We start from the raw sequence: 22,009 nt of genomic DNA, 5'->3' as shown, positions 1-22,009 counted from the left end.
CCAGGCTGAACAAGTGCCAAAAAGGCTGAAGAATTGATTAAATGTTGTAACGCCACGAACAGAACTGTCCACGAGACACGTGGCGTGGATAATTCGTGGCTACCTGAGCTAATTACATCGATCATCGTGCCTACATATATTTTTCTTTCTCGCGTGAAATCAGCCCATCAATGATGATGCATCTAACGCGTCGATCGTTCGACCGATAATGATCCACAAGAACAAGTACAATGTCATTTGTAAACGGTTACAGTCTTAAGTTAAAGATAGTACTATAATTTTAATAAATGTTGAAAAGAAACAGACAGAGGACAGGATGTTTACTCTCTTTGTCAAACAACTTCAGATTTTAATAAATAATCTTTCCTCTGACTTAGGGGCGGGAAAGGCACCCGATAAAAGGAGGTGGATCTCGCTCCTCAAATCTTCACATTTACGATAACCTGGAAGGTGAATTTCCTTAATTGCTGACCCTAGCCTGCTCTCCAAATTGCAGCTAATCTGCCCGAGTTCAGAAGTGACGAAGAGACGAGCTCTAACAGATTTAAGCCTTGAAGACGTTGTCACAACTGACTTCACTGGTACGAAATTTGATATTTTCCCTATTCCAAAATCACGATTTTAACGCGTAGCAGTGCCGATACAGTTTGAATCGCCGACTCCTCAATTTGAGGCGCGGACAATAATCGCGAGCAATTTTCAGGAGGATAAAAGAATTAGTGAAAGAATTACTGAAAGTTTTAAGAATCAAATTTGAGTTATTACATCTTGTGGCACCATCCATTCAATTTGGGTCCAAATAAATTTATCCTATCATTTTAATTCTGATTCTCAAAACTTTTAGAGTAAATCAAGCGTACACGATATTAAAATTAAATAAATACAAATGAAAAGGTAAGGGAGGCGTTATAAGAGAAATTAGACAACGTCAGCAGAGACTATCTCGCCGATTCGTTCATTTTCATTTATTCGTTTCGGGCACACAGTTTATTGCATGAATAATTATGCGCACGTCACGACGACACACCTCGATCGTCGTCAGGTGCACACAAAATGGATCTTATTGTTTGTTGTTTCTCTTGTCTTGTTACATTCAGCTGGCAGTAAGTTGGGCCGACATTTATGAAATCTAAAGCGGACACTTGTCTTATATGTATATATACGTATATGTGTATGTATATACTCTTTTTCCATGTTAATTATTCTGTTTTCATTTTTAACCGTTCTCACTTGAGACCCGAGGACACGAACGTTTGACGACATCCGTTAGTACGGCATATCGGTGGAAAAAACGAGGGTATTTTTCGACTTACAAAAATTCACCATGGGGCACATTGTACTCTATACGATAGCATTGTCCAGGACAATTTTAACGGGACTAGTAAACCAGAATATCAGTTTGAAAATTTCGTAACAGCAACGATCCCTTCGTTTTCATTCTTCTTTTTTTTTTTTATAACACATGGGTGTCGCTAAGTGGATTCATTTTACAACACGAAAATATCTCTTATTTACCATAGATAATATCGGCATCCGGACACGAGTCCTCCGCATACAGGAAATTTGTCAAGAACAACTCGATATTGATGCAACAATTTGCTAGATTACTTACAATTTGCAGGCGGTACATTAAAAAATTAAAAAAAAAAAAATATGGTACTTCTAATCGCGTATAGAAAGTGTAACCTTAGAACGTTTCAAGGATAGAATGTTATTATTTTATTGGTCAAGCTTATGAATTCACCGGTGACCCTTAACCCCTTAAGGACCACCTCCATTAGTCTCGTACCAGCATCAAATTTCACCCCGTAATATTACGTTCCACGAAAATATGACGTCCCCTTTTTGTACCATTCTCGCATTATTACACGGGTCCGTTTATCCAGAACTATAGCCGAAACTGAGTAACCTTTAATAGATGAGTTTTCTTCGAAAATTTAGTGATCTCTTAAGGGGTTAATGCCCGACAATGAAGCACACCACTAACGGTATCGCGCAGCTTTTATCAGCTAAAATAGGGGATGTTCGCGTGTCATGGTTTCTGCTCTCTTCCTATAACATTTCCATCGAACGGAAATCCATTTAATGCCCGTTTTACACTTCTTTGTTTCTTTCGTTGATACACGAAACGAACAACGAACGAGACTTCGTTGAATCAGTAGAACGCGTTTCTCGTTCGTAATCGATGCGACTGAAAGGGAAGTTACAAGCGTCGCTCGAATTTACCATTCGTTTATCTTTTTGGTCTGATTTAGTGATCTCGGTGATTATTGTACAATTTGCTCAGTCTTTGTCGAGGAAGCAAACAATTCGTCCCGACGATGAACTTTTTCACTAAGGTGAAAGAAGAACGTGAGAGAGAGAGAGAGAGAAGTAAAATAGGGTCGACGATCGTCGGGCAGTGACGATTTAGAAAAGGATCGTCTCTCAACAGGTTATATATATATATATATATATATATATATGTATATATGTATATAATAAATAAATTGTATTACACTATAAACGTCTGGCTCGGTACATACAGTAACGCGTGGGTTTCGTACACCTGATACGTGTTAGGTACATACCAACGATCTTGGGCTATTTCAGGGACAAGAAACGTCAGCTTCGAGGAGGCAACCATCGAGATTTAAAGGTCGATACTTCAAGTATTATTACAAAATTCAACTATCAATCTTCGCTTCAAATTTCAATTCAAAATTTGTACAAAGAAATTTTGAAAAATCATTCCGTCTTATACTTGTACCAGAAAGTGACACGATTAAACAACGATACTTAAATTTATTCAAGATAGAAAAAATAAATTTGTGTTTCGACCTTCAACCCCTGTACCGCTCGCAGTGACGTACATACAAAAAGGGAGGGTGAAAAGCGAAAAGGTGTGCACATGCATCCCTTAGACTCAGCGTTACCTCTGCCGAATGACCCGCATTCGATCTTCGAAGCAGACAAAGTTAATCCAAGAAACTCCATCCTGATCGAGTCTTCAGCAGCTTCGTCGATCGACGAAGAAGAAAAGCGTGTTTTGTCATGGATAATTATCATTCAACGGTTCATCTCGCTTCGTGGAGACGCGTGTAACATCCGTCAGTTATGATCTCATGGTATTTTGTTCGATAAGATGAATTCAGCAACGAGTTTGCTGTTTTTTCTCGGATGAGAACGACGATGAACGAAGAGGATGGAGGAACGCGCTCAGCCGGCAAGCGCGCGACTTGCTTTCAATTTTACGCTGCGATGTACGAAAAGGGAACGAGCTTGTGACGAGAAGAAAATCGCGGAACGACGCTCGATGGAATTCTGAAGACTACTTAGAACACAATGTCATCTGGATATAACTGTATAGTATTTTTGGTATCTTATAACTTATTTTCTTTTTACTCCTTGCATCTCTCTTTTTCAGTGTATAGGCTGAATTTGTTGAATCTCTTATTTTCTAGTTTACAGATGACAGACTTAAATATAAGCCTGTAATATACTTTCAAGACTTCTTCGATCGAGACTATAGTTTTTCTTTTTATTTTTCTGCTTTCACTAGGTATCTAAATCTCCTGTACTAAATATCTTTATTTTATAAAACCCCAGCAATTACCGTGTGGATTTTAATTCATCACTAGGATCAAATCTAATCCTCCCCTTAACGAGCGTCGTTTGAATTCATTTTCCGCTTTCTTCCTCGCCACACCGAGCATCCGCGTGTAGCACCACTAACAATGTTCCCCGTCGAAAACGATACGCGCGTAAATGTAATTCATTAGCGTTACATATAAATATCGTGTCGCTCGTGTTTCGTGACATAGTCACGCGAGATCCGCGAGAGCGACGATCGTGCTACGGTGGCATCAGTACGGTAATCACAAACCGGTAAAAGAATGGAATAGACGGACTGTTAAATAAAAGGGTAACGGGGAGGAAGACCCTCCATGGTTATGAGATTCCAATGACCACGGATGCCGGATGATTTTACGACTCTGTTGCACCCGATTCACGTCGATATCTAAGTCGTACTATTAGACAATGACAATAATATTAATCGTAGTCAATAATAATAAACGTGATAATAATATTAATAATATTAATAGTAAAAATAAAATTAATAATAATAATTATAATAAACTCTGTAATGTTTAATATAGGTTTGTTCACACGGACTAGATACACTTCCCGCAGAGCGATAGATCGATCGATAACGCCCTCCTTTTCGACTTGACCCTTTTACTCTCGTCGGTACGCATCATTCGGGGAAGGGGTAAGGTAATGGTGACGGTGAAGCACGAGGGAGGGGGGGATACATGAGGCGATCGATCAAACGCATTGACCATTGACGCATGCCGCTTAATCGCCGAAAGGTCGGGGGTGACGATCGTCGCGACGCGTATGGCGTCCAGGAGATGTCCGGTCTCCGCATAACCGACGAGGCCACGTGTTCCCGCGAATCGGTCGTCGCTACTATAAAATAGATTGCACTTCGTGATTGCCGCGCGTTCGTCGCTGGAAACGGCGGCAATCGTTATCCATCCTGTAACAACGGCTCGTCCACAATCGTACCGTGTCTTCCATCGTTTGTGCATCGACTTACTCTCTATGCGCTTTCATCAACAGAGGCTGCAGCACTTGGACGCGTCGCCGAGGTGAATGTGACAGACCGTGGGCAGAGCGCCGCAACCTTTCCCGACCACGGTCTCCTGGACCAAATGCGACAGACCGAGATTCTGATTGATGTCCCCGTCGCTGCCGCGATGCTGGTGCTTCGCGTCGCACCACTGCCGACGTTCCCGCCACTTGTCGTCCGCCGTGGCGCAGAACAGCACGGACTTGGGCGACGGTGGACTGACGCGATCGCGTGCGATGCTCCCGCACGATCTAGCCTTGTACAGACGTCCCTTGCCGAACAGGCCCGGCAAAGGGACGCAGAGTTTCTTGTGCACGGCGAAGTAACGACTGAGCAGACGTATTTTTCTGCTTTTGCAATCGTTCCTGTTCACCGACCCGTTCCGGTTCTCTTTATCATTGGACGGTATCTGATTGATCGAGCTGCCGTTTATCTCCTTATCGTCGCAACAGATCTCGATCCTCTGACACCTGTCTCTTTGTACCTCCTGCTTGGCGCACCTTCCATTCGGACTACAATTATTCTGTTTATTAGACGGCTGCGATAACGAGGATTTGCCAGTGCTGAGCGACCAGCTTTGGAGAAGCCTAGCCCCAAAGCCTTTCGCCTTCTGCACCGTGGCAGCTGCCTGAGACATGGGCTGAGCTATGCCGTGAGAGCCCGTGCTGCTTTGTGACACCGACGAGGACGACGAAGACATGCTTTGAACCCCTAGGACAGCCGAGTTACGTGATACGTGACAGTGATTGTGACACGACGACGGACCCTCAGCTTCTTGGACTTCCGTGATACGGTTCAACGACTGACTCTCTCGCAGTCGCGTTTCTCCGGCTCTTCTCCTGCCCGCGCGATGCCTTCTGCCGAATATAACTTGGTTCTCCGCGCATCTGTGCCTTCCGCTGGTCGTTGTAGTGGTCGTGGTCGTCGTATTGCTTCTGTTACCACTGTCTTTGCGATTCGTCTCGCTCGACGGTGTCTCCGTCGTGTGCTCCCCGTTACCCACCCCTCCTCCACCACCCCCTTCACCGCCACCGCCGCTTCCACCAGGATCCTGGGAATCACTGGAATCGTCGTGACTGTCGCGTCTGGAAGGCATAGGTTTACCCGTCGACGCGCCGAATTTGTGAGCCCTCTTCTTCCTGCTCTCGCTGTCATCGTCGCTAGCGTCCGAGCTCGAACAAGAGGTTGTACGCGTCTTGTGGAACTTACTTCTCCTCTGCTCGTATCCCGTCCTCCTGACTACGCGACACTTGGACCCACCGCTACTATCGCTGTTGGCCACTGGTAACGCGTCACCGTCCTCCAGGATCTCGTTCAACGGTGTCGACGTCGCGCTTGTGCTACCTGGCGACGGCATGGTCTTGTATTTCGGCGTCAACGAACCCACGTTGTCGCCGAACGCGCCTAAAGGTCGGAGCGGGATCGACACTGTGGACGATTCCGTCAGGATAGTGGTTGTGGTGGTCGTCGTGCTAGCTTCTGCGGATTTTGGCGAACCTGTCGTCGAAGAAGAGTCTAGAGACGATCGATGCTGCGCCCCCATCCTCCACTTATTCGCTGGTACTGGTCCCACCGATTTCAAACACTCGGACACCGACTTTGGCCTGTTCTCTGTACTAGTCCCCTTCCTAGCCCAGCTAGGCGACCCATCGTCCAGTCGATTCTTTAGGTTCTCCTGGCTCGTAGGATCGAACTTCGTTGCTGCAGGTACTTGGTCCACGAGCTGATTGCTCGTTTGAGATCTGCCCGACGTTTTCGCGTGGACAGGCGACGAGGAATCATTGCTGTTCCCACTCTTTGGACTAGACTTCAGTCTCTCTTTCCCATCTGTTACAGGAGCGACGTTGATGTCCTTCTGCGAGTTCCGCTGAGACGACAGTGGCTTGTGGCTCGGTTTCTCCGGCAGCTGGGACAGCCTCTCCTGCAGGATATGCGATAGCTTGCCCTCCGACCTGGAACCGCGCCGATTGAACGAGTTTAACGCGGAGTTGCTGCCTCGTTCGTCCCGACCCGAACACGAGGACACGTCGTCCTCGTCCTCCTCCTCTTGGACGATGCTGCACTTCCGCGTTCGAATGTTCTGCAACGAGAACAGACACCTTTTGTGTCGTAAAGTAGATCGTAAAATTTGTTACTCGTTACGTTTCATAATTAAACGATCGGATGTTGTTATTTGTTAAAATGATCGTGCAATACGTACTTGAGAAACGTCACCGGGCGTTCGTGGCACGCTCAACAACGATTGGTTCACCGTGCTCAATGAATTTTGGTCGGTACGCAAGTTCGTTGCCGCGTCATCCTGTCGGCTGAAAATAACCGAATAGTTTCGTCTATATAAATCGATGTACATTCGGATAGTTTGGTTGGACGAGTTCTGTGTTGACGTGACGCATACCTAGGCGAGACTTCAAGGATCTCCGGACGAGTTTTCTGCACCTGCTCTTGACGATGAGCCCGCAGTTTCCTTTCCGCTAGCAAGAAATACGTCGCCGTTATGTGATTGTATTCATTCTTGTCGAGGGCGCTATGATCAGATTGAACAGGTGTGTTATGCATGAATTATCATAGATTAATTAAAAATTAACCCTTCTGGCAGGGAAGTGATATCGGAAAAGACGATGGACTATGATCGTCGTTAAAATAACGTATAGGGAAAGAAAAGGGTTAAATGGGAATTTATTTTATTACAACAAATGCTTTTTCGCATATTTCTTTTTTCTTTGTTTATACCAAAAGGGTTAAGAGTCGTCGATCTTCGATGTCCACTTACTCCAATATTTCTTCTTTGGTGGCTATGTTACCGTTAACCATTTTGGTTATGATATGATTATGATGATCATCGGAGACCTGTTGCCTCGAGACGAGGGGCAACGTTTCCACGGAATCCGAATCTGACCCGATCGCCAGCCAAGGATCAGCGGCTATCTCTTCGAGCGTCGCTCTACCCTCGGGTTCTTTGACAAGCATTTTGGCAATTAATCGTGTACAGCCGTCCGAAACATGCGGCGGTATCGAATACTTGCAGTCCATTATCATGGTGAGGGTTTCGCTGTCGTTTGCCTCTTGGAAAGGCGCTTGACCGCATACTAGCATGTACAAAATTACTCCTAGCGACCAAACATCTGAAAAGCCGAACAGAAACAGATTGCACGAATTTATTTAAAAAGTCTCCATCTGGAGATGACAAAAAAAAAGGAAAGTGGAAACATGGGTTTCTTCAATCAGATCATTATATAAATACATAAGGTATTTTTTTCTTTTATTTACATTGAATATAAAATAATTTGATGCGATCCTGATTGAATATCGTACGTTTTGATTTACAGTTTTATTGCTGAAGATGACTTTCATCTTCCAGTAAGTGTTAAATTACAATCGTGATCATACTGTAATATACCAATCGACAAGTTTCTATCTTTTACACGCTATCTACAATAATTGGAGGGGTTTATTGCAATAACTCTATTGCTCAATAAGATACTCTGAGCTTCAAACGTTCGAATATGATGATATAGTATACCCTGTTCAAATCAATTGGCCACTCAAGGCCACTTCCCCAGCTGTACAACGATATCACAAGCGATCCATAAGAAAACTGCACTCTACTTTGTTGTTTTCAAAAATTATTCATACAAAAAGGAGCCTACTCTGAATTTCAAATAATACGTACTCGTAAATATCAAGAAGATTTCTTCAAACGTATGATTCACGAATTCTGAACATTTAAGTCTTTATTATTTTAGAGAATCAACGTGCTATAAAGGTTAAATTTAATATTTAGTCATATCTAGTATAAATAATAATCAGATATAGTATTTCTTTATTTATTTATTCATCTTGCCAGTTCTAGGTTTAACTCTATCTTTAGACTTCCAGTACTTTAAGTTAAATATTTATCAAGGAAATTTCATATATAGATCATGTAACTTTGGCGTACCATTAGTTGAGAACCATTGCTATAAAGTTTAATCAAGGAGAATCGATGAGAAAACAAACAAGCTCTCCATTTAATCGTACTTACCGACAGCAGGAGCATCGTAACTATCGCCGAGCAGGATTTCCGGCGCAGAGTACGCCAGAGAGCCGCAGGAAGTCTCGAGCTTCTGACCCGGACAGAACCTATTGCTAAATCCAAAGTCGGTGAGCTTCACGGTGCCGAGTTTCTCGAAGAACACCACATTCTCTGGTTTCAGGTCCCTGTGCACCACGTGCAATCGATGGCAATACGATATGGCTCTGACTATTTGCCGAAAGTACGTTCTGGCCACCTGCGATCGATCAAAAGCCTATCAGTGAACCTTGGACAAAGAGGTATGTCCTTGAACTTCCATTAATCGCGATTAACCATTTGATTACAAGATTTCAGATCAGGACGAAAAATTACTTTTGTGTTCTATGATTATTTTTTAAATAATTTATTAACGTGCTGAGGGAAGGGAAAATAAATTATTATAAATTTGAATAATTTTTATAGGAAGTAAAAAATATATTAATGGCGAATTTTTGTAAAAAGTAGAAGAGGACTCCTTGGGCTCCATATTAGGGTGCTCAAAAATTTTCAAAAACAATCAAGACTTAAGTATCTACATTTATAAAAAAATTCTTAACGACAAATTTATTGCAGCCTTATATTTATATGTATACATATTTCAACTATTTTTAGATAGGGTCGAAAATATATTTTCACCTAGAAAAACCACATTGAAAGACTTCACTACTGTCTCTTAAACTTTGCTTAAACAATCGATTAGTTAATTTTTCTAGTCTATTTTTGCAACATTGATCGTATCAATGGAAGTGGATCGATTACCTAACTACTGAAAGAACTCTCGTAACTGCACTCTACTTATGAATTGAAATACTATGCAGAATGCGTAATAATGGTTTATTAGTCAGTGTATGATTCAACTTTCGATCGTTCAATGAATAATGAAGTAATCTTTCGAACTAGTCGTAAGTGACTAATGATTCCGATCGATGTTACAATTGATAATATAGCTAATGATACAATTAACGGTAAAGTGTTAAAGAGGTGTGAACGACAGTATTATCCAGAGGCGAAGGACATTTCATAATACCTGAGAATTTAATAAACCAATTAATATCTATCAATAAGAATTCAATAAACTTTCTGAATGATTTTAGAATAATTTTCCAGAGGATTGTTTGTATATTTTTATTAGGAATAATTTTAATAGTGAAAAAATTGTCAAAATTTATGAAAAATTCCTCACTCGTATAGAACACTGAATGCATTTTTTTACAATTAATATTCGTTTATGAACATATATTAAAATTTTTGTTCAATCTTTTTGAAACGCTCTGTATATCATATATAGAAATACCTCTTCATTGAGGCCGCTATCGTGCCTCATGATGTAATCGTAGAGGTCACCGCCATCACCGAGCTCCAGGATCAGGTAAAGCTTCGTCTGCGTGTCGATCACCTCGTAAAGCCTGACCACGTTCGGATGTTGCACCAGCTTCATGCATCTCACCTGCACGAAGAAACAAAGAGGATAAAGCAACACGTCCGATGCCGGAGTCGTATAAACGTGGTTGGTCAACGACCCTTTTGCTCCTTCCCTCCAGTGCCATTATCTCGTTGACCTTAACGAGATCTACAAGTTCGAAGCGGATCGTAGATCTTTCCTACGCGATGTCGTCGAGCGGATCTTACGTAATCGCTCGTTAATATTTAACGTCGAACGTCGGAAATCATGTTCGTGGGAAGCTGTACAAGAGTTATCGAACTCTTTTTTTCAAACACTGACAAGATCGATGTCTTAGTAAATATTTCTGATAATATAACTCGAGGACACGCGAAATGGTGGCAAAATTTGAAAAGGGGCTTAAATCGGTTACAGGAAATGCAAATTACTTAAAAAATTTACATAAAATAATATAAAAATACTATTGGGAAATTTGGAAATTTTCTTTTAACACGTTAATATTAGATAAAGAAATTTATTGTATCACAAATAGTACAGAACACTAATTAACCCTTTCATTAGAGTGAACGAGGTAAGGCATCAAAAGGGTTAAATAATGACTTGGTGCAAAAATATATCCTAACGGTGAATTCTACAGCGCCACGTAGAATATTGCATGGGACTATCTCCATCATGGGAGGAATTTTTTTCCAAGCAGACGCGGGGTTGCACGGTTATTAAGCGAGCAAACGGAAGGAAGGAAAAGATTAGCACGCGTTTCCATTTCCTCCTCGGTCCTCTCTTTGTGCTGCTCGTTCTCATTCACGCGACACACGAGGGGAACAGGAACAAAAGTAGGAAGGATACGTGTGTCGTCTCCGACGGTTTGTATCGACGAGACGATGCCGGGCGTCGCGCCGTCGGCCGGGGGATAAAAGAACACGTCCAACGCGCTTTTCTCTACGCTCACCTCCTGAAAGAGGTGCGCTCTTGAGACCTCGTCGAGTTTGCTCTTGTCGATGACCTTAACAGCAACCTTCTCGCCGGTGAAAACGTGTCGCGCGAGCTTCACTACGGCGAAATGACCGCGGCCGAGGGTTTCCTCCAGGTCGTAGAGGCCGGCGATCTTGCCATCGTAGTTGCTGTACCCCACCCTACGATGCATCTCGTGTCGCTGAAATCAGAAAATTAATTTCAATCATTTAGCAAAACTTGGCTTTCGAATCGCGTTTAGCCGATGGGGACCTCCTTTAACCCTTTCGGCATAGAGAAAGAGTACTAAAATATCTGTTAAATCAAAGGTAATTTATTAGAATTCTTAGCAAATCTAAAATTCGAAACTTAAATAAACTTACAATGAAGTACAGGATTCATATTCAATCTTAGGACCGAGATAACAGAGAATTGCATAAATTTGCAAATAATTACATTAACACATAATTTAAATATTTGCGGATACGATACGATCTCCGTGATCCTAAGAAGGATCAGCTAAGATAAACATCCCCATTAGCATAAACCATGAACGAATGGTAAGAATGTGGTCGCACATCGCCGGTCAAAACAATTCGAAAGCGTGATTGCACTAACAAGGTGCACGTGCTGCAAACGTTGCATCTGTAAGCAACGACCAATCGATTGTTCACCATATATAGAAAATAAATGTCTGCGCCCACAGAACACACGCGTGTGGGATCAGGCTCAAGGTAGTCATGTATACTCTCACTTTTTCCCTCGCGTTTACTGGTTCGATGAGCGTGGCGCTGTGCTCGCGTATAAGGGCAAACGAGTAGCGTTTCCGGTAACGGTGATGGCTTCCGGAAAACCGAAAACGCCTGGAGGCTTTAGCCGTAGCAGTAACTAGAATTTTCTTTTTAAGCGAACCAAGTTTCTAATAATATTGGTGATGGATTTCTATAGAAATTTATATCCGAATACGGCAGATAAGGAGTTAAGATAAAATTTTATGAGAAGAGAGGTCAATCCGTATTTTGGGAAACTAGGTCCACCCTGATCCTTATTTAATTACACCAATAACTTTATCGTGCACGATCCATCGATCTGCTTTCGAAGCTATTTCCTTGTCCACCAGAAAACAGGGTCAAGATTATTTTTATCAAAAAGAAGTAATAATTAAACGGCTCGTCGATTCACGGATAAAATCGATGAACGGAAAAAATTTCAACGGATTGAAAGAGGTCCGATGGAAATCGGTCACGTACCGATTGCAATTTGCGATTCGAATTAGTGGATTGTTTCGACTCCTCGCGAAATTGGTTCCTTATCGTGTAACGAGAACGAGTGTCTGTCGTTGAAAAGAGGCTTGAATAATTGATGACTCGATTTGAATGCACCGTTCCCGATTTCGAGCAGTAATGGCCGCGCTTATGGCGGAATTGAGCCGTTAATCAATCAAATTGCTGATACCGCCGCGGGAACGTCATGCTAATCTTGCCTGTCCGTAATGTTTGATGTACGAATTAATGAAACTGATATTCAGAAATGTTTCTTATCTACCACTTCATAATAATACCTGTTTCATTCGACTTTCTTTTATTGTTGCATATTATTGCAGAACAACGTTCGTATATTTTTTTAGTAAATGTATCTATAGGTGAATGGAATTTACCATGCGTGAAAGATTTATCGCTAGTTATTAATCCAATTTAATTCTCAATTTCTCCGATGATAAAGCTATTATGATACACGTACAATGTTAAAAAAATACACATTTACGAAATATTTTATCCAAGTAAATTTACACTCCCACCTTACATTCTCCTTAACCCTTTGACTGCTGAGTATTCTAAACGTAAACGTTCTGTGTGTAGGAAATAAGAATTAAGTCAATAACACTTATCATTTCTTTATTTTTATTTCATGTCATTTCTCAACTTTTTTTTCATTGTTTTGTCACATCATTATAATCTGATAACATATGGTGCGTAATTAGTAATATACATTGATAAATTTTATTTGATTATGATTAAAATCTACAAAAATCAAAGTGTGAAGGCATATGTGCGTCCATAGTCAGCACCGACTGCTTTCACCTGACGTATATGTGCTTCGATAGCAGTCAAAGGGTTAATTGAAGATTTACCTGATATTCCATTTCTATGAGGAATACAATACGTGAGCTATAGAAATAAAACAAAAAAATATGTAGATAGCAGAAATTTCTTCATTCATTAAATGGCAATTTTGAACTTTATGCAATGAACACTTTGTTAAGAATAACACTCAAATATTTCTATCTTGAAGGTAAATATTAAATGCAAAGCTTGCAGTGTACCGTAAAAATAACTGACCTGTAAATCCTAGAAATATTAAACACTGCCTGTGAAGCCAGTCTCAGGAGTGATTACAGCGGTGAACAATGATGATGGTGGTCTGTTTCACGAATATTTGTTCACGATGTAAGACGCGCGTCATGCGAGTTCCGGTTTCTTTTTCGTGCCATGCTACGGAACACATTTACGTCAGGACTAACATATACGTGCATGCGCGTCAAAGAGAAGACAGTACGATGAGAAGAACTCTTCAGGAAAGATTACTTTTTTTAATTTTATATAAATTAATGATAAGGTCTACTAATTACAGTCTACTCTTGAGAAACATAGATCCGTATTATATTTTTGAAGCTAACTGAGTGTTCTTTTCAGATGGTATTCGTGGACGATCGAAATGAAACTTTCTGGATATTATGGGAAAAAGGCAGCTGACTCCTAACATTTTTTTACACGGAGGAAATCTTCCAGACACCCTCTTTCCTGCGGAAAGAAGAGAGGGTAGAGTGGTATTTCTACCCTCTAAAACGCCCAGGGTAGGTTTTCATGGACGCTGCGGGGGAGCTCGGAGAATTTGAAGAACTCCATCGTAGTTTCCCTAGCTTTAGTGGGCACTAGCCTAACTTAACTTCAAATACCAAATCTCAACTTCGGGAATTCGTGGGTTTAGACGAAATAATTAAACAAATCTAATTTTTAAATTAATAATTAAATTTTCCGTATATTTTGATGTAAATGAACAAACTGATAAGATAGAGATTTACAATCCAGCTCAAATGTAACTTAAATTTAATTCGAACTAAATCTACGAGACGGGAGAGAAGCGATCAGACGAAACACTTGTCTATATTTCATCGGGAGTCACGATTATAAAATTGTACTTTAATGACGAGACACGTTCTGTACAGTCGTCTGAGAATGACGGTGGATGGTATTTATTATTCTGGTTGATATTCAAACGGAACTGACTCAAAAATACGTTTCTTTGAAGTGCACGGAAGTATGAAAGGAACGGACAAAGACGTGAATAAGATCGGTCGATGTTGGGCGCTCGTGCAACAGTTAAAATTAAACGCGTAACACGGTGCGCGGAAAATTTATGCAGGCAGTAACAATCACAAAGCGATGATCCTCTCTGTTTCCCGAAAATGATTGAATCGAACGTAATGTACTTAGAGAATATTTTGGTAGAACTGAAAAATTCTACCAAATTCTTATTTTCTTCATAAATCGACTTTGACGAAATTTTCAAGCAATTCGGTTTCGAATTTTATTCAAAATTCTAAGTCTTGAAAATTTCAAATAATAACAGCATTCGCGCGCCGAAGTGACAGTAGAAGTTAATCTAATCAATCTTATAAAATTTTCTACCGAAAACAAGCTAGTTGATGGAATTACTATAAGCGTACACCGCCATCGTACGATCTTTCGTAACTTAATGATACGGTTCCATGATCCTTACCGTAAGCACCTTACATAACTACACGTGTAACAAGTAAATATATTTTTTTCCTATTGAACAGCACTTTGTCCATCGATTCGACGTTTAACAATTATGTTTACCTGTTCACAGAATAATGACGTAAATGGATGAACTGTTCATCGAGAGACGCACGTGACTGATTTTACATAAGTGATTGATGATTAATGAGACCACAGAGTGCGATCGAATATTAACATAATGCAAGTTTCTTATCAATTAATGGTATACATAATTATACAGGAGCACGTGCTCAAAAGGCAACTTAAGATTCTAAGAAAAGCGAGCATGGTGGGTCGGGTCCGTCTACAGCCGAGGCCAGTCTATGTTACAAAGTTGGTCGCCCATTATTTTTGGTCGAGTTGCTCTGTCACGACGCGTATTTCTACCAGCCATCTAGGTACAACAGCCAGACAAACGTTCGTCCCGATTAAAATACACTGGTCCCTTGGTTCAGGCGATCTCTGCTTCATGTGATCAAGAATGATGAGTCTCTATGTTTCTATGGTGTTTGGTAGATAAAAATTGTAGACCCTCAGGTAAGTTCACCAGCACATAATAACAGAACTTTTGATAAGAAAACTGTTAAATTGATATAAAGGACGGATAAGTCCTATAGCACTATTGGACACCTTCAGGTGTAAGGCAAACCATCATACCTTTAGGGGTAAACGGACTCCATTAGGAAATTTTCAATTTTATAAAAGGAAACGATAAATTCTGAGCCCTAGAATTTAGAGTGCAGCGTACTGCAATGTAGAATATTTTTATTTAGGAGGCAGTAACTGAGTTAGGCTCTCCCTGAACCTACATTGCACCCAAGTGTGCATGGGATTCGGGACCTCCAAATCTAATAACAAGAATTTTGAAATGTCAATGGACTGCGACGGTGTAATGGATAAAGTAGCCAAATATAAACATGAAGGTCCGGACACAAGTCTGACCTAGTCCCTATTTTCCTCAGATTCCTACATGTGGAAAAAGGTTTCACGGCTATTGCCTTCTTGTGTAATTGATATAGGTATTGTTTAGGATCATAGTGTGTGAAAGAGTATCTATAACCCAAGGTAGTTGATTGTTATGGTTTAATGGGTATGAATCCTACTCTATGTACCTCGTCTCCATAACCCAAGTCTTCTTTCCAAGAATATCTAATATTAGACTTCGTTACTAAAAATTCAAAGGTTCAGTCTTAAATTCTCACACGAATCGCCTTTTTTCCTTAACACTTTCGATTAAGCATTAATTACGAGCGAGAGAATATGATGACCAAAATTGCACGTGCCATTACGTCGTCCCTGCAATGTGCAGCAATATCGAAACAAGATCCAGTAGAGCGTGCCTCCTTTAATCTCATCTACGTTCCTCTCCTCCCTTTGACAGACTCGAGGGGATCTTATGGAGCTCTCTATTACCGTATACCTAATTAATTTTATCGTGTTCATCGGTGGTTACTTGCATCTATCGAGCGGCCGATATTCCGGAGCTCGCACTATCACCTACATGCAGGCTACCTTGGGAGTTAACCGGAACGACTTCTCCAACACAGTCGAAGTAAGTGAACGTTAAGTATTTCTGCGTTATAAATTAAGGACTTTATGTAGCACCTGGTAAATTTAACTTCGGCAATTGGACCCCTAAGACTGATCCACTTATTGAGGAATAGCTCATTTAACCCTTTGGCTATTATGTCTGACTTAGCCAGTCACCATGAAAAGATCACCGGCTACTCCGACCCGCTATAATCGTCCCTTACAAAGGGGGTTTGTGATTCAAAATAGCAGGCATACAATGGACATTTTTCGTCCGACCATCAGAAATAAGAACACCCACGTTAAAATATTTCCATTGCAACTGAATGCCCACGTGTTTATGGTATGTACAGAAACGAATACGAAGCTATTGACTAGCTCTTACGCGTTCCATTTGTAGGCGTGAAAAAAACCCACAATCCATCGATTCGTCCAAATATCTCGTTACGATTGATCGGACGCGACGTTTTGTCGATAACAACTTACAGGCCGACGGCATCCACCTGCTCGTGACACGTCCGTCGACCTGCTTCCTCGTCGTAATAAGAAGTCTCTAGTGCGCCTATCAATCCGAGATAAAAGTTTTACGATGTCCCCTCGAACACCATGACGAAACGACACGCGTCCTCTCACGGAAACTGTGTTATCGACGCGTCCGCGTTGCATAACATCCGGGGAAGTGTACATACGGGCCGTGTACATACACGGATCGCTGCATTCCTCGGCCAGCAGACAACGCGACAAATTTATCTCGACGACAGACTCGTATCGGTGATTCGAACAAAAACGAACGAAATAGCCGTTCGGTATTTTCAGTGCACGGTATCGGTTTTTGCACGGATGCATATGACACGGGGACACCGTGAATAGACGTAGTGAGACCCCGTGGAACGCAGGATCCTTTGAATAAGAAGGGAAGACCCCGTAGAAAACGATCGAGTCTGAGGTTAAATTTGCAAAATTTATTAATCGTTTTTGGAATATAGAGACACGCATCGAAAGCAGATGATTTTGAACGCGATTCAATTAGATTTCTATACGTGGCAAGCGAATTAATCCAACGATGCCAGCGAAATCGCAGGTAGGATTATCCAGAGTAATTCAATTAGGATCCGTAGTCAATTTCACGGCAAGGACACGCCATTTACGCCCCCTATTCAGCAATCTACCCGTGTAATACCCTAACCGCGACTCTGAAAGCAACAACCTGTACGTGATCGCGTATTTAGGTCTAAAAGTGGAGGAAATTTTATTGTTCGTATATAGGCTACGCTGCCGGCTGGAAAAGGTCAATGCGTTTCATCGCGATGCTCCAGTTTAAACGAGGGAAGATTAAATTTTCCGTTGCTACGGTAAACTGATTTCCAGGTTCCTCGATTAAACAGAAATCGAGTAAACGAAGCACGGTAATTTGTTGCAAAAGTACTGGATTTCATTAGGTCGTAATTTCTCGTGGTAGGACAGGTTTCGTTGATGAAAGTCGAAGAGCAATGGGCGCACCTACACCGCCGATAAGCATCCCCTTCCCGACACCGAGTTCTCCCATAAATTACATCTCCATCGACGTATCCGACAGGCAAAAATGGCCAACACTCGCGCAACGTAGGTAATAAATAAGGAAAATGAATAATGCACTGCCTACTTTTCCGTAATGGAACAGCGAATTAATTGCAGCTACGACTTTCCAAGTATCGACACGAGCCTTACCTGTGAAAGTTATAAATAACGCGACGCTTCCTCGATTCTCTTCTTTATCATTGATTGCAAATCGCAAAGTGTCTCGGTGATAACACTATCGGTTGCATTCTTCAAACGCGAGCCTTCGTAGTTGAAAAAAAATTTAACAAAAGATAAATAAACATCGTTCATTTTTAAACGATTATCCTCCAAGACGATTTTATTATCGTTGCAAGATCCTTGAACCGTTTTGTTATCGTCGAAAAGCGTCGAAATGATGATACCGGTTGCACAATAATTTCGCAAGAATGGCATTTCACAAGTGCGAGTAAAAAGCGAAGAGAACGGCAATTGGTGTACGCACCAAGTTCGAAATTCACGATTCAAGAGGCGATAACTTATGGTAATGCGTAACGTAAACGCACCACCACGGGTGTGTAACAGGTAGCGCGCCCGCGTACCGTTACCAAGATTCCTCCTCGAGTCTTTGACACGCGGAAGGTGCCGGTTGTACGGTACGTTGGAGTTTCTAAAACCGCATTCACACCAGCCAAAACTACTTAGAAAAATATCTGGTTTAAGTTCTTAAATTTGAAGACAAATTACAGAACCTCATCTCTCTATATTGCCATTTTCTTTAGAGAAATCTATGCAAGGTACTGTACATTTGCATGCAACCTACGCATCTCTAATTAATCTCTTCTCTACAATTTTTTCGATAGAGCTAACTATTCATTGCTTGAATTTTAAAACAAATAAATAAAATTGTAATATCACACATGGCATTCAACGATCTTTGATTGAGCTAATTAGAATTATAATCAGTATTCATCCATAATGAAAGTACCAGCCAAATCTGATATATTTAAAATTGCATCACGAACGTGACTTAATATTAGAGAACAAAGGGTTAAAGAGAAATATAAAAGTGTATGTTAAATTTTTCCTAGATTTTCCTAGAACAGGAATAGAATGGTAAGAGGTTCCTCCTTTTATCTTTAACCTCAGCCAAAAGAAGCAACCATTGCACTCGAGTGCACCAGCTCTTCAGTGAACATTGTTGCAAAGGTGTTCACACCGACGGTGAATGCAGTTCACCTGTTGTGAATGCGGCGTAATACGAAACCCAAGCCAAGCTGGATGAAACGTTCACCGATACTCTTCGGCGTTCCGTCCTCGTGGCGTGGACAATTAGGAACGATTAGAACGTTTCTTTGGTCGCGACCATGGCGCTCGGGTGAGACAATTTCACGGGTGCAATGCGACGAAGTGCATGCGTGCATTCCACGACATCCGGAGGAGAGAGAGAGAGAGAAGGACGATCGAAGTAGAGAGACTCTGTAATCTGTATCCGTGAGACGATGGTATACCGTTCCACGCCATTTTTAGTCGTCTCGCACTTCTTTTCCTCCTCCCTTTCCTTTCGTCTCTTTGACCCCTTTCTCTGACCACGGTAAACGTACGTGACGTAATAAGACATTAACATTTCAGAGAGCTCCCGGTTCGTTAACCTGCCCATCGAAATATCGAGGACCTCGCCTCTTTCTCTTTTTTTTTCTTCCGTTTTTTTTTTTACAGAACGTTTTGCTTGGAATGTTAATGAATTATACAGGCTGCCCAGCTCGTTTCTCAAGCCGCGTTAATTGCGCTTGGAAAAAGAGACCGGACATGCGATTTTGTACTAGTTTCCGTGCGATGACTTGCAGCAAATACTTTCACGACTATTCTAAGCTCCATCGTTCGAGATTCTCATCGGTTCTTTTTCTTTCTTTATTTTTGCAATGAAAAGGAGACACACCTCTGTAACCTACATATTAGAAAAACACACATGAATGATTATATCGTAGGAAGCATACGACTGTTCTACCGATTGCCGCACGTGACGTGCATATTGCATAGAAAACGTTGAATATTCGTAAGTTCAACGTTTATTTATTTAATAATTTCGTTTCAAGGTCGCGACGGGTTATGCACCCGTGGGAAATAAATATGGCGGAATAGCTGTCTTGCGAGGAGGCAAAAAGGATAGTTTTCTTGAAACGTAACGGGTGTTCGAATGACGATAGATGCACGCGCACAGATGGAGTGCTGTCATTCACGCATTTATCGCATGCAGGCAGCGCGCTGTATCGTGCAGGGTAGGTCGCGAATGTTTATAAACGAATCACATATCGGCTGACACTCGAGTCCGTCGCATGGTAGACTAATTCCGAATCATTTTTTGGTTAACCAAGAAATGAAGAAAAAATGATCCGGTCAAAGGTGAGGTACGGATATGGATCTTGTGAAAGCAAGCAAACGGAAGTTGATGCAAGGTGAAGAAAAAGAAGAGACACGTCAGAGGCCATTTTTACAGGAGAGTCCACTAAATGTACCGTTCAGTGAAATACGCTTACTTACCGTTTTGCCCGCTAGACAGACGAATCCAGCCAGCACTCGACTTGCCCTCTCGTCCGATGGACTGTCATTTGTGATCAAGGCTCATAAGCGTGTCAAATATACGGACGATTTAATACGCAACCTCGGACCTTTTTCCGTGTTCCTTTTCTTTTTTTTTTTGTTCTTACGTTTTCTTGGACTTCGACGCGTTAGTTGTCACAAAGAGATACCTCGCACAATCTCGACTACGGTCAACGACGACGTCGACGACGATGTTAAGTCGTCGCTGATTGCCACTCGCGCACGCACTTACGGCAATAGGATGTATGTTTACACGGCACAGCACTGTCTCTTTCTCGCACTCTCGTTTTATGGACAAGATACTCTTCCCTCGCACAAGAAATACACACGACCCGTCGTACACCCTTCGCGGCTTCTACTTCTTCCTTTTCGAACTGTCTCTTCACTTTTCGGCACCCCACCCACGAGTAGCCCACCCCTCTGCCCTTCGATCCAACTGTACGAAGAGGAAAAGCAAGATTTCCCTGCTCCTTCCTCGGTGTATAGTGGCCCGACACACTTCTAGCCTCTTCTCTCTTTCGTTCTGTTCTCTTTCTCTCTGGTCGTCTCTCCTCGCTTGTGGCCTCTCGCTCCACGCCGTTTTTCTCTCTCTCTCTTCCCGTACTCGTCTCTCACCGTTGACTGCCTTCGTCGCTCGTCTTCTTCGCTCCTCGAAAGACCTGGACGACCCTTTCGATCTCGTGCACGCCACGCACACTTCGGCCGATCACTCGCGACCGGTACTAACACCCTCGCGGAATCGAATTTTCCTCGAGCGATTAGATAAAAAACGACGGACACCGCGAGCGTCGACGACAGACGCGCTCGCGACACCGTGACACGGGAAAGCCGAGAAAATGTATTCACCGGACTCGAGGCGTACGAACACTGGTGGCGTCTGCGTTTTCATAGTATCGCCACCTGACAGGAAGTGCAATGTACTACGGACGCTACTCCGTAGCGCGAAAATATAAAAAGCGTATGTAGTTCTTAACAATTATTTTGTACTGTGTAACTAAATATATAAAATAGAGTTATTAGGTTGATTAAGATTCATAAAATGAATTGAAATATGTATCTGTAAAATAGGTACAACTGTATTATTGATATTTTTGATATTTAAAAATTATGAATGAGTTCTTTTATGATTGTTATATAAGAAACACTGGCTAGTTGTGATATATAATTGATTCTAATTTCTGTATGATTTATAGAAATAAAAATTATAGCGTTGAAAACTTTACCGACAGACCCTAGAAACCTATTTAGGGTCTAGTAATCATTCTTGTAGGTTCGAGCCGCCGTCCCTATAAGAGTTCATAATTAATTAATTAGTGACTGAATTCTTACAAAACCTATATTAGAAAGTCGCTACAAGTATGTAGATTAAGAATCAATCATAAAAGTTTATAAATTATTCCTAGATAGGCCCATTTTTGCCGGTAATGTCATCTCGCTGCATTACCCGTGTCTACCCCCTTAAATCTCTAGAGAAATTGCAGATATCGACTGAGTCGAAGCGGAAATATGCTTCATGCGCAACC

The 22,009-nt window shown here is 41.6% G+C and overlaps 1 protein-coding gene across 2 annotated transcripts; it reads right to left on the bottom strand.

Annotated features, from left to right (window-relative positions):
- Nucleotides 1–1,636: 1,636 nt before the first annotated feature.
- Snrk (SNF related kinase) lies at nt 1,637–21,335 on the bottom strand. Of its 2 annotated transcripts, none has more exons than XM_034330259.2 (8): nt 20,427–21,335; nt 11,018–11,221; nt 9,961–10,113; nt 8,637–8,883; nt 7,386–7,737; nt 7,011–7,139; nt 6,816–6,921; nt 1,637–6,695 (listed from the first exon to the last, which is right to left on the bottom strand). In XM_034330259.2, exons 2-8 carry the CDS (start codon nt 11,210–11,212, stop codon nt 4,599–4,601), a joined length of 3,279 nt encoding a protein of 1,092 aa, XP_034186150.2. In that variant the 5' UTR covers nt 11,213–11,221; nt 20,427–21,335; the 3' UTR covers nt 1,637–4,598. The 2 variants fall into 2 exon arrangements, with proteins under 2 accessions (XP_034186150.2, XP_076548098.1); XM_076691983.1 differs by lacking the exon at nt 20,427–21,335 and adding an exon at nt 13,359–20,403.
- Nucleotides 21,336–22,009: the final 674 nt, after the last annotated feature.

Source organism: Osmia lignaria, chromosome 2, assembly GCF_051020975.1.
Source record: "Osmia lignaria lignaria isolate PbOS001 chromosome 2, iyOsmLign1, whole genome shotgun sequence".
In the NCBI taxonomy this organism is placed as follows: domain Eukaryota; kingdom Metazoa; phylum Arthropoda; class Insecta; order Hymenoptera; family Megachilidae; genus Osmia; species Osmia lignaria.
The sequence above is the reverse complement of the archived record's forward strand: the minus strand, read 5'-3'. Positions and strand labels throughout refer to the sequence as shown.

What these genes read in the sequence shown, in the direction of transcription:
- Snrk (XM_034330259.2), bottom strand. Translation starts at nt 11,212, where the DNA reads ATGCATCGTAGGGTGGGGTACAGCAACTACGATGGCAAGATCGCCGGC. An exon ending in TTACGATGCTCCTGCTGTCG is followed by an intron (nt 7,738 to 8,636) that starts GTAAGTACGATT and finishes TCGGCTTTTCAG; the next exon opens with ATGTTTGGTCGCTAGGAGTA. An exon ending in ATCCTTGAAGTCTCGCCTAG is followed by an intron (nt 6,922 to 7,010) that starts GTATGCGTCACG and finishes GGTTATTTTCAG; the next exon opens with CCGACAGGATGACGCGGCAA.